This window comes from Crotalus tigris, unplaced genomic scaffold (assembly GCF_016545835.1).
Source record: "Crotalus tigris isolate CLP2741 ecotype Arizona unplaced genomic scaffold, ASM1654583v1 scf7180000024359.8030256, whole genome shotgun sequence".
Taxonomy (NCBI): Eukaryota; Metazoa; Chordata; class Lepidosauria; order Squamata; family Viperidae; genus Crotalus; species Crotalus tigris.
In genome coordinates, this window is record NW_024100528.1 from 3,545,491 (window position 1) to 3,559,631 (window position 14,141).

Genomic DNA, 14,141 nt, shown 5'->3' on the forward strand with positions numbered 1-14,141 from the left:
CTGCAGTATTTTACAGCAGAGGTGGTGTTTCTGGGGTATGTAATTTGAAGCAAATTTATGCATTTTTCACTTCAATTACTTAGAATGTATATCCTTTTCTTAAAAAGTAATGATAGTTCAGCAAACATACTAGAAAGAACTCAAGAAATCTGATTAAACCTGTAATCTTATTTCTCTTTACAGAAAGTCAGCTGTATTGAATTTAGTAGAATTACTTTCTAAGTAGGCTCATAGAAACGTGTTCTGTAACACTTCTCCTTGAAGCAGTGACCTTTTAGCTACTAATATTTACAGGAAAGAATGGAATTTATTTGGTTTAAGCTGATGGAAGAAATCTTCTATATTAATGAAATAAGGATATGGGAGAAACAAATTTGTGTGGGAGAAAATCGGCTGTATATTGTTATATATATATATATATATCACATGCACACACACACACACACACACACACACACACACACACATTGTTGTGCCAATTACCAACAAATTACCAACAAAGGAAACTTTAACAGGTTGCTTAATGATTATTTATTGTTATGTAAAATTATTAATAGAGTGAATTGTAGTTGAGATTGTAACCTTCTATGAATCCCTTCATTGTGGCAGCTCCAAAAAATAAAAAAAATAAATTTTGTGACTTCAATAATCACCATGTTAAAATCAGGTGACAATTACATTTCAAAGTACATGAAATCAACAAGAAGTTTAAAAACTACTTTAGTTAGGCAATCATTTGACTAGGGCTATATTTAACTCCTGAAACTCCATAATCCTATTTGTTGAAAACTCATAGTACTTTTCTTTAAAATAGGCCTAGAGGACTTAAAAAAATATTCCCAATATATGAATATTTCATAATTGTCTCATCTCTTAAAGCCTTCTACACTTCTATAATGTAAATATGGCTGACACTACTAATACATTGCCCACTGCTATCTTGAAGAGTAACCCTCACTGAATGTATTGCGTCTTATTAAATTTAATCTTGCTTTGCACATCTAGCCAAATAGGATTTTCCAAATGAATATGACTAAATGTACCATAGCACAATGCATAATATGAACTTAATCAACATTCCTCATCTTGATGAGAATATGTGCTATTACTGCTACATAGTGAGCAAACAAACTTAACAAAACACTTTGAATTACCACCCAGTGCTAGCTTAGTTGCTTTTAAACTTATTTAAGGAAATGTAGAGATTTAATGTCAGGATCATTGTGGGATGTCATCTGTTGTCTGATGAACAACATATTTCTCTTTTAAAGAGTGACATTTTCTGTTAAGTTACTCCCACACAGGATTAACTGGTGAAAGAAAGCATATTAGTGCTTTCATTTTAACCCATGTTTACAGCAAAAGGCAAATGATTTGGAAATGAACTGGTTTTTTTAATGAACAGGAAAATATATGTTTTTGTATAAAAAAGCTGTCTAAGGCAGAACTCATTGTCCAAATGAGAAAGGGCTGGGATGCACTTGGAGATGCTGGAAACACTGTTTGAAAGTGATCCTGAGTTCTGGCCCTCAGCATTTGGGACCAGTTGGACGACTGGTAGACAGTTCTGACTGCTGCTCTTGAATGCCAGATCAGTGTATAATAAATCTGTCCTTATCCACGATGTGGACCAGGGTGCCAGTCTGGCATGCTGAGACCTGGGTGGTCCAATGTGGGTAGAATATCTCAGAAATATGACTACCTGTGTTTCATGTTTGGTATTAGGGACCTCAGGGAAGGAAGTTATACTGTTATTCATGTATAATTGACAGCTCTTAGAGGTTCTGCTCCACAGATAACTGGGTGTGAGTCTCTCTTGCTTAAGTTAGGCCTTCAGGAACAGTTGGACTATTGCTGGTTTACCATCGTCTCTGCTTGAGTTGCAGTATTCCTTTGCCAGATTGGTAGTGGAGTCCTTGAAGCTGATGATCCTAGGAGACTTTAACCTACCTGTGATGATGTTAAAGGCAGGGCAGCTCAGGAATCAGGGCCTCCATAACAACCATCAACCAGTCCCAAATGATAAAAGGTTGAATTATTCCAGAAGTCTCACACTAGATCTTTTTGTCTTGAGATAGTTGCAGTGTGCTCTAATATTGGAGAACCTCACCATCAGCCTATGGCCACAGATATATCACTTTTTGGTTGTTCTCTGACTCATTGGGACCACCTACTTCCACAAGGAGAGAAGTCTTTTTTGAGTGGCCCAGATTACATATGGACTCTGTTGGCTTCCAGCGGAAGTTTGGGATTTTTCTCCAAGGCTAGTTAGACACTTTGGTCAAGCCTTGGCTGCAGCCTGGAATAAGCATGTCATAGAGACCCTGGACCGGATTGCCCCCATGAGCCTCTTTCTCTGCACCAATCTTGGCTACTTCTTGGTTAACTGAGGTCCAGGAGACAAAATGTTACAAGTGACACAAAGAGGGTCAAAGAGGAACCCAACTGAAATTCATTGGACCAGTGTTTACCCATAGAACTATTCAAGCAAGTGAGAGATATATCACAGTGTATACAAATAGGGTAGTATTTCCTGATATCATAACTGCTGGACCTAACAATTTGTGCCAGATGCAACTGCCAATTTGTTGGCAGGGACTGATCCAATGTCTCCAACTTTTGATTTATTTGCATTGGTTACCTGTTTATTTATTTTCACTTTAAAGTACTATTTATTTTTTAAAATTTCAATATCTGGAAATCTTCTGTACATGTTCTGTACTGTATGAGTAATTCAGTGTACCATGAAATTCTGTTTATTGAATTGAGCCACCACTAAGAGCAGGTCCTTTTCAAGAATGTTGCCAGCTTATATAATACCTTTCTTGGGGACACTCCAATCTCAACACCCAAAGTTTTCAAACATCAAACAGAAACCTGCTTTATTCCAAATATAAGAAACAATGATTTTTAAAATATTTACTGCTGTTTTGCTGCTGCAACATACACCTTTCCATTCTTTTTAATTGCTGTTTTTAATTTGTTTATTTCATACATTTATTTTATTTTATTCAGTCACAGTTTTATTCCATACAGTATTAACCTTGTGAATTCTAAAGCTTTCTCCTTCTGTTATGCATTCAAGATGTACAGTGATTAATATTTATATGTTACAAATATGTAAGAGTATAAGTGTATACATATGTTGTATATATTATGTTTAAATGTGTGTTATGTGTACACTTTGAGAGCAAGCAACTAAATTTCATTTTTAATCTGTGCAATGGTGCCCACAGTAAAAAATGACAAAAATGACAATAAAGATTATCTATCTATTTTATAGGGCAAAATTATCCATACTTAACTTTGTTGAATGGAAATGGCAGGCATACATAGGATTGCAAGCTTAAAAATAGTTCATTTTGAAATCAATTCCATTAGGTTTATGTAGTTTACACCCATATAGTTTGGGTGTAAATATTGCTGTGATCATTGATACATTTGATATTATGCTCTTAGTACAGTCAAAATTGTTTCCAAGTAGGTCATTTGTCAGCAAGGCTGATGGGAAGCTCAGAAATAATCCATTGATTATACCTTTAGGTTTGAGCATCAGCAGGTTGTTATAACAATTACACTGAAATCTTAAGCCAGCCTCATTCTCTTTGCCCTCTTTACTACAGATTGTGGCAACATGATCTCTTGATATCATTAAAGAACTCTTACTCACTCTGGTAAAAATATTAAGAAATAAGGAAGAAAACAAAATATTTTATCATCTATCCCAGCATATCATTTTTCCTTATTAGAGATTATGGACTTGTGATGAAATCTATTTCTTCCATGACAATAGCTTATTGTTAGAATTCTAAATTCTATTAAAAGGTGTGTGCACAAACACACAAATCACTACATAGCACATAATTATGCAAGACTACAATTGGAACCATTATTTGTAAGCCGCATCAGTTTTTTCTACTAAATTCTACTAAACTCCAGAAAAGTTACCTGACAAGTGTTGTTTAAATAAACTTTCGTTAAGAAAGTGTTAAATGTTATTTATTTATTTTGCATTAATTTCCTTATATGCAGCTACAGATATAACTGTTTTTTTTATTTATATACCGCCTTAATTATTTTTACAAATAACTCAAGGCAGTGAACATATCCAACAAACCTTCCCCCTCCTATTTTCCTGGCAATAACAACCTTGTGAGGTGGCTTGGACTAAGGGAGAATTATTGGCCCAAGGTTGTCCAGTTGTCTTTCATAGCTAAGGCAGAACATACATTTTCCCTCTTTCTAGCCTGGTGCTTTAACCACTAGACCAAACTGACTCAATTTACATATAGATAATATACAACATTTCCATAAACATTTGATAAAATCAGCATTGAAAACAGCACCAGAAATTCACTACAAACCAATATGGGATAACAATAAGTAATTATTATAAGATCTTAAAAATGGAGGTAAAGGTCACTTTAAGATGTAAACTGTCAATAGCACAAAAGTTTGAAAAGGTTGTGAGGGTCTGTTGCAGGAGTGTCAAACTGCCAGCTAGCGGGCCGGTTGCATTATGCAGAGGCCGCGCCCACCCCAGCTCTGGCAATGCAAAAAAATTTGCGATACTTCACAACATGTCACATGATGCGGCAAGTTTGACATCTGTGGCCTAGTGCTTTAAGAAAAAAGAGAAATAGGCAGAACTGTTTAGAAAGGCCCTTCATTAACTTTGGACCATGACTGAAGACAGCCCATTCATTAAAAAGCTGGACAGGAAAAAAAAAATCCCCAACCTAACTTTGGAAAGCATTCACAATTGTATAGAAATCCTGTCATTCTATATCTTGCTTTGCTCATATTGGCAAATTGAAGTTTTATTCAAGTGTGTGGAAAGAGTTCAGCGCTATATCTGATTAAAAAGAATCTCAGTGCCTCTAAGTTAGCTTAAGTTCTTACAGTTTTCAAATACAATCAAGAATTTAAAAATAATCACTCCAAATGGCTAGAAAATTCTGTATGAAGCAACCACATGTGGTAGAAATAGGTTTTCAAGGTCTTGTACAAGCTGCATTATTTTACCATCTGCCAGATGTCACTCCACAGCTGGAAGCATATCTAGATCTATATAGTCATGCTGTGAAAAATAGTTCACAGCTGTGGTTTTGATAAAATCAGAACCAGACTTGGTAGGAGCATGCCGCAGGTGCTTCTATTAGAACAACATATCATTAGGAGTCCATAACCCATCATATCTCTTATGCATCTATTTTGAATCAGAAGCCACCTTGGCATAATTTTAATCTTCTTTGTGCTATTCCTGTCTCCCCAAAAGGACGTTATTCAGATCATTTTTGCAAACATTGAAGAGTAGTTTGAATCAAACATGTTCTGCATGCTTGAAGAATAAAAGTTGCTCTTGAGTCTTCTTTCTCCTGCAGAAGACATCTGATTAAAATGTGTTGGGACTTCCAGAAAACAATCTTCCTACTATTTTCAAATCTTCTGACTCTCCCGCCTTTTTAAATTAATTTTGACTTTTGATTAATAGCCCCCAGAGCAGTGGTTCTCAACCTTTTTAATGCCGCGACCCCCAACCGGTCGTAAGTCGAGGACTACTCAGCCGGTTGTAAGTCGAGGACTACTCAACTGGTGCAGCACCGTTTGCAGAATGGGACTTTTGGCGGGCTCAGCAGGGCAGAGGCAGCCTGGACAATTCCTATTGGCTTTTGAAAGCCAATAGAATTAGACTCTATTCAAGAGAGTCTATTCTATTGGCTTTCAAAAGCCAATAGAATAAAAGGGAGTAGCACAGCTAAGGAAAAGGGGAAAAAAATGGCGGACTGCGTTGTTTGGCGACCCCCGTGAAATGGTCGTTCGACCCCAAATGGGGTCCTGATCCACAGGTTGAGAACCACTGCCCCAGAGTTTTGTTTTGAATATTTTTAAAAGTGAAACTTTGAATATGAAAGCAATATTTTGAGATACAGGTAATCCTTGACTTAACGATACACAACAGGGACCAGAATTTCCATTGCTAAAAAAGGCAGTTGTTAACTGAGTCATGGCTGATTTTATGACCTTTTTGCTACAGTGGTAAAGCAAATCAATTCAATCATTAAGTGAATCATTAAGGGATTCCGAATTTTCCTGGAAGCTGTCTGGGATGGTTGTGAATGGCAGTCACATGAGCCTATGGCACTGCAACCTTTGTAAATAAATACACGCAGGTTGCCAAGTGCCTGAGTATTCTTCATGTGACTGTGGGGATGTGCAACCATTGTAACTGTGACGACCATTTGTAAGTCACATGTGTCATTTTAACTCTAAACAGTCTAAAAGCTCTGTCTGACTATAACTAAATAATGTGGACCATTTACAAAAATAATGTAATTTAGAATAATGGGCAAAAAGTAATATTTTTCTCAGATTGAGATTGTGACATTTTAAAATTACCGTAAATGCCGGCGTATAAGGCGACTTCCGCGAGCGCTGAAATCGGCGCCAAAGACGGGGGTCATCTTATATGCCGAGTCGTCTTATACGCCGGGTCGCCTTGTATGCCGGCATTTACGGTATTCTTTCTGGTTACCTGTTTGAGTGAATATTTAAATGTGTATTAAATATGTCTGTGTTCTGGGGAATTATTATTTGCACATTTACTTTGAGTGCATGTTTAATTGCATTTTATTCAGTGCTGTTAGATAAATATGTTATATCCATCATCCAGTATTAGATTTACTGATCAATGACTCCTGTATTGGGCAAGCTCTACCACTAAGCTGGCTCAGCAGCAAATGCTATATGGGAGGATATGATTGACACTGACAGTCCTACAGTCCTACACTTTCACTCACCAGCATATCTCCCCCCCCCTCAAATGCTCCCAACACTCAATGTGATCTTCAATTGTCTTCACTTGTGGTGATCTTGGAATCCAGATAACACTATTATTGTTGGGTAATCAATGCTCACTTTCCAGTTGTTCTAGAGAAAGGTACAAGAATGTCATCCAGTCAGTATCGATTCCTGGAGATACCCCTCCCCAGTCACAAAGTAACACAAATGATTGTATGTGCTTTGCCATCTTTCATCAAATGCATTTAACATGGCTCCTTCCCCCACAATAAGCTGTGACGCTTAAATAATAGCATGCCAGAAAGTTTGTAAGGAGCCACTTTTCACATGTTATTGTGGCTAGGTTGTGGAGCATAGAAATAAAGGATAAGCTCCATAAACTGGAAACTAAACCTCTTTTGGTTTGGGAAGATGAAATTCATGTTTTAGCCTGGAAGTAGAAGTTTGAGTGAAGAAACTGGATTTCGTAATAAGTTAATTAAAGCTACAGTGACCCAAACAAAAATGCCAGCTGTGCAGCAATTTATTTATTTATTTATGAGACTTATATACCGCTTTAAGTGTAAGCACTCTCTAAGTGGTGTACACCAGTAAGCAATGTATATATATATTTACATTGCCCCCAACAATCTGGATCCTCATTTTACCTACCCCGGAAGGATGGAAGGCTGAGTCAACCTTGAGCCGGTAAGATTTGAACCACTGACCTGCTGAACACAGTCAGCTAAAGTGGCCTGCAGTACTGCACTCTAACTGCTGCGCCACCTCGGCAATGTCGGTAAAACTAAAGCCGATTCAAAAATAAACCAAGTGAACTCAAAAAGCAGACAGTGCATTGAACTTTCTTTTTCTTTGAAGACATTTCGCTTCTCATCCAAGAAGCTTCTTCAGCTCTGACTGGATAGTAGGGAAATTTATTTTTTACACTTCTTGCAGATACCTGGTCATTTGCATTCTTTTAGAGAGTTATTTAGGCCATTCCCCACCATCCAGTCAGAGCTAAAGAAGCTTCTTGGATGAGAAGTGAAATGTCTTCAAAGAAAAACAAGAAAGTCCAGTTGCCTCGTGAAAAAGCATCTTTGGGACAACTATGACCTGGATGACTGAGAATCTCCATAGACATTTCCCAAAGTGATGTAAAACACTAATGTGGAAGTAACATAAATAACTATTACTTTCAGGTGTGTTGAAAATTCTATTTCATAGCCAGTGATGAAGTATAAGTAACTAGTGTTTATTATACATGAAATAGGAGGTGTGTTCCTTTTACTCTTCATCTCAGAGAATGTTCTGAGCTGTCTTGCTCAAGAAGGAAAGTTGAAGGACCATCCCCCAAAGTCAGTCTCTTTTGTGTTTGTGTTGCCACAGAAAGTCCATTTTGTATTCCTTCAGTAATCTTCTTTCTCCATGCTGCTTACTGAATTGATTGAAATTTCTGATCAATAGCAGTGGTTAAGAAGTGGTTAGGCTGAGAAGAAAGATGGGCTGGTTTCTTTCATGGAGACAGTCACTTCTATAGTATACAGTTAAAGTGGAATTTGGTATAATCTGGGGTTTTGAGAGGAATGGACAAAGTCATGCAAAATAATTTTCAGTGGCTATTTATTAACCTCTCAACTAGATGTAACATGTTATAAATATTGATTCCTTTTGTAAATAGTGGAAGTAATATACCATTGTCCTTCCTCTGTTCTTGTAAACAATGTATCTGGTTGGCTACTGTGACAAAATGATAAGCTACATAGGCCACTGGCTTAATCCAGCAAATATTCTTACAGTGTTTTTATATCCTGATTTTTAATTTATATGAATAATAAATTGTGTTTTGGTATCTTACCTGGAATATTGCTTTTTTTATGCTGCTCTGCATCTCACTCCATCCCATTGCATTTGCATGCTTTCACCTACCTACTGGGTAAACTAAAATAAGAGTGTTGATGAAATTTGCTTTCAAGATGACAGCACCACAGTCGTTGAGAGTGGGGTGTTATTTTTCTCCAGAACTGTTCAGCAAATGGAGAGGGAACGACTGGCATTCATCAGGGAGAGGCTTTCCTCTGAATAATACTAAATGCACCTGACAGTCTACCATTTCCCCCTCCCTTGAGTGTTTCTTTCAGTACAATTAAGGTGTCTGCTGATGGAAGAAGCTTGATGGTACTGGTGAATGAGCATTCAGAGATGGGAGGGGGCAGGAAGCATTCAGAAATGAGCAGTGAAGCATTTCCCCAATATGCTGTCAGGCTTCTCTCTGTACTGCAAGTGGCTTTGGAAGTAAATGGGGGAAACTATCGTTGGCACATTCCCAGAAACTGAATGTTGTTATAACAGGGGTGAGGTGCTGTATTCATAAGTAATCCCTCTCCCTCTTCCTCCCCCCCCCTCTGTGTATGTGTGTGTGTGTGTGTGTTCCACCCTCCACCCCTTTGAATGATGTCTCTGGAGAGGCATGACTGCTTCTGCTCATCAGCCAAAGTTGGAGGATTTCCATGGCAACAAGGCAGCTGGTGTCTAGACATAGGCAAAATGCCTGCCAATGTAGCTCTCATTGTGCTTTCCTGACCCTTTACATACAAAGCACATGTCCTGCATTACTTCCTCTTTCCTTTCAATTTACTACACATGTATACATATAGAGATTCCATTCCACAGGTTCCAAAAGAGGGAAGTGGAAGGGAAAAAATCCCAAACAATCCACCCAAATTGTTCACAACAAGGAAGCAGGAAGATGATTGCTTGGATGGATTTTGAAAAGTGTGTAAATGGATTAGAAAATGACAGGCGTCTATTGGGATAGTGCAAAAATGGTCCATCTTCTCTCATTTGTATTCTACGAAATGTGATAACACCTCTGTGTACAACCTATAATTGAATTCCAACTGCTTTCTTTAAAAGATATGTAATAATCATATAATAAGAAAACTTTTCTTAATGTAAATTTTCCAACTGTTGGTTTTTGTTTTAACTTCAAACGAAAAATATTAATACGTTGATGGCTGATAATTTGCCTTTTGTATCATTATGAACAATCAAACTGATTTGACTGGGTTTTGTTTTGTTTTTCAAATCCTTTTGAAAAGTTTTGTTTTGCAAATATCTAGCAATCATGAAAGACGGGATGGTGTTCATCACAAATGGAAAGTCACCATTATGTATGGATTATATTACAGATCTCTTATAAGCTGTGATTGGGAAAAAATAACATGTCAGCTTTTTACAAGTGGGAACTTTCCCCAATAGCTGTATTGCTATTGGGAAAAGCTGTCTTTTCCCCAATAGATAGGGGAGAGAGAATATTTTTTTCTCATTAATTTAGAAGGTAAGACGAGTTGGCAGTTTGTATCAATGGGAAAATGTCCCCAGCATCTTCTACAATGCTAAGTTGCAAAGACAAACAATAGTTTTGCTCTAAATAAAATGGTACAAGCCATACATAAATGAAATTAGTTTTCCAAAGATGTCTGTACAGGGTTTTTGTATGAACACAAAAATTATTTTCCAACTATTTTGTCAGCTCTACAAATCCACTACAGTTTCAAGTTTGCAGTGTCATCTATTAAACTTGGTCTACTGTTGAAATATTCTCACACTTCAACAAATAAGTTTATACTCTTTGTTCAAGATAATCTGTATCGGCATTAGTCTAGTATTATCCTCATGCATTCACACCAGATTGTCTTTTCCTATAAATCTCTGACAATTCTTACAGTGCCATGAAATATGTGAGAATAATTTGTTGTGTAGCTTTTAGAGCCAGGATGGGGAATGATGGCCCTTTTATCATTTGTGTACTTCAATTTTCAGATTTCCTGAGCCATTACAGCAATTTCTTTTTCCCAACTGGAACATGCAATAAGCCAAGAGGTCTTCCGATTGATGAGAGGATGGATAACAGAAAATACCTCTAGCACAGCATCTTCTGCTTTTTTCTAATTAAAGAAAGAAATAAGCAGAAAAACATTGCTAAGACAATTCTCAAGCACTCCAAAATAACTTCTTTCTTAGGAAAGAAACCATGAGAATGTGCAAAGCAGATTTTGCTATGGAATTGCTTAAACCACCTTTTAAAGAAATAATTGGGCTAAATTGGAATGTTACATACCAGTGTAATACTTTTTAATACATTTTATTAAAGTTTGATACATTATTAAATTATTGCTCTGCTTAGAAGTAGTTTTGTATTGACCTTAATGTTAGTCTATAATAGTCTTGCAAGAACATGTGCTGTATCCTGTCTGCAGGAGAAATATACATTTAAATGAATAAATAATAGGTCTGCTTTCTTTTTCCTGTTACAGGAGTAACAGGCCTGTCTGTCTAAGGCAAAACTCTTGTTTAACCACTCATAGTGAAAAGCAACACATCTTTAGAAGATGCTTGCATGGTAAAATGCTGAGCAACATATTTTCTTAGAAACTAAGTGCAGATACAGAAAGTGAGTTTAAGACAATGGTCTGCTGTCTTGATAATTTGAACAAAGATCAGGGGAGAGATATGCCAATGAAGAAGTTGATGCTGAATGTTAAAGAAATTGTTATTGTTGTTTCCAAATGAATGTCAGCTGTAAATGTGAAAACCATTTACCAACAAAGCTTTCTATTATACAGAGTCCATAGAGCTACAAATGATTTTTATTTATTTATTTGTTTATGTACTGTCATTATGTTTAATCATTCTAAAGTAACCACAAATGTAAAGCCAAGGCCAAAAGCCATCAGCCTTCAAAAAGAAAGAAAAGAAATATAACAAAGAGAGTGTGTCGTTGTCTACTCCAATTTAATTAATCCAAGGAAGACAAAAGAACTGGGCAGATCCCAGGAGACTATCTTTTACCCGGAAATCCATTCAACCTAATTTCAGCAATGTAAGGCAGTAGAAGCACTTGGAGCAGAGCCTATAAACCATTAACATATAATGCGGTTGAAATCAATTGAGAAAGCTGCCCTTTCTGGAAACAAAATTGCCCATCTTGGTTTTCAAACACCCACATTTATATTCATAGCTGTGATTCATTTATTGATAAATGCTTATCCACAATAAACTTGCCTTTCAAAAGAACCACATAGTATGGAAGAAATAGACATTCTCAAGAAATTGTGTTAGTTTATATCTACTCAAGGTCTGTTCTATACAGCGAACCACATATGATGAAGAGAGAGTATCAACATTTAGAACTCACCTTTAGATTTTATGTACTTGAAAGCATGGCATATTTACTTATGCTGTGCTTAATACATTTTTGATAGTACTCTAAATATAGATGTCTCATTGTTTAGAAACAAGCAGAAATGTTACTAAAATAAATGTAGATTGTTAAGATATTTAAAGGGGAAACTAGTAAAACAAAGGAAACAAAATTCCTTGTAATTCCTTTACAGACAGAACTTGGTCTAAAATCCTATATTAAGCAGATGTTTTCGGGATGTCTATAGTGAGACATAATTTCAAATAGTTTTTATAGGTTAATATCATATTCTATTATTTCCAAAGTGAAATTTAGGGAGGCTAAATTTAGGAAAAATGTAAAAATTCAAAAACTGAATATATGCTCCAAAAGCATTTCGTACAGAATTTTAAGCTGGAACAAATGCAAAGTTCAAAGATTTCTTCCCAACTCAAATTCATTGAACTGATAAGATTATTCTAACTCAGAATACATTTTCCAGGTTATTTCCCCCCCTTATTTTTCCTATATATTTTTTCCCATAAAAATGAATGCTAATTGATGAATTTATTTGAAAAGGCTAGCTTCTCATTCCCTTAAATTTTAATAGCTTCAAGGTAATTAATTTAGTATAAAAATTATCCTGGTTTCATGGCCTTTTGCAATTTCTCTAGAGGCGATAATTTGCAGACATGTGTCTCTTTGAAAAAAAAGAGCTGGACAGGAGTCAATCAAGCAAGGTAAAATGGAACTTAAATGCCAATGGTGAAAATGTGAGAGCTTAGATAAGTTTTCATATTTCACATAACAATGGGGTCCAACAGCTTACATTAGTATCAGGGTTGCATCCTTTTATAGGTGACATCAGGACTGCATTCAGAATGTTAAGTACTGCAAAGCTTGTTTGAGAGTAATATTAAGCTTTCTGAGTGAAAGAAGTGATACCTCAATCATGACCAAGGTTTGTCCTTCAAACCCTTTCTCCACTCACCCAACGTGCAGAAAAAGATCCACAATTTGTCTTCCCTCAGTTTAGTGATCAAAAAAGAGATGCTGTTAAGACTGTGTACAGGGGACATAGTTTATTTTGTACTCTGTGATTTTTTTTTCAATTTGTTTTTTATAACAAAACTACCAAATTCAATTCATACGCTTCCTGACAATTTTATTTATTTATACTTGTTAGATGCAGTAGAAGAAACCAAACCTTCTGAAAGTGCCCTGCAGGAAGAAGTGGAAGAAGAGGAGAGCAAGGCGGACCAAGAAAATGCCTGAACATTAAGAAATGACTTCCTCTTGCCCTTCCCCCCCTCCTTTTTCCTGTATCTTCCCTCCCTTCCTGGTTTCAATCTTCTCCCACTTTCACCTGTAAATCTGTCTGTCCTCCTTGTCCCTTTCTGCCCCTTCCACCTCTATTCTCTCTGTGTGGCAAACATTTAAAGAAAAAAAAAAAAGCAGGAAAAATCCCAGTCAAACAGTGTGGCTTAAACATTTTGTTTCTTGGTGTTGTTATGGCGAGTTTTTTGGTAATGATGATTCAATCATTTTGGGAAAATTCTTGCACTGTATCAGAATTGTTTGATCTGCGCGTGTGTGTTTGTCTGCCCACCACGAGTGCGCTCTTTCTCTCTCTCTTGCCTCCCCTTTTCTCTGTTCCAAGTGTGTGTGCAATGTTATGTTCCTCTGAGGAGTCCAAACCTATTGAGTGAGTTAAGAGAGGAAAAAAAAAAAGAACAAACATTTTTTTTCTCCCCATTTCAATGTGATGATGGAATGAACTATAGGAGACACAACAAACAAAGCAAAAAAAGAGAAAAAGGAAAAACACAGAATGAGAATACAAGCCCAGTTTGTTTAATAAAATAAAGCAAATGTGCCAATTAGCGTAACTTGTGACTCCCGGCTCCTTTTTCAAATTGACAAATGATAATAAAGAAGAATAATTATAATGATGTCACTGTGATGCATTTCTGTACCATCTCTCCTCCCCTCATGCATTCTAGTATGTTTGATTAATACATTGCTTTACAGAAGTTTTTAAGACAACACCTGGAGCCAATTACCCTGTAACATACATATAAACAGTGGTGTAGAGTAGCTTTTGTAAAAGTGTGAACATAGGAAAGGCTACAACAGCTCTTGATCAGATATATACAGATTTTTGTTTGTAGTAGGA

The 14,141-nt window shown here is 36.4% G+C and overlaps 1 protein-coding gene across 1 annotated transcript in view; it reads left to right on the forward strand.

The window, feature by feature from the left end:
* GAP43 (growth associated protein 43) overlaps positions 1–13,917 on the forward strand; it is a 79,816-nt gene extending 65,899 nt beyond the window's left edge. The window contains exon 3 of the mRNA XM_039327350.1: positions 13,152–13,917. Coding sequence (XP_039183284.1) covers positions 13,152–13,240 — 89 coding nt within the window. The 3' untranslated portion in view covers positions 13,241–13,917. The remainder of the gene's footprint in view (positions 1–13,151) is intronic.
* Positions 13,918–14,141: the final 224 nt, after the last annotated feature.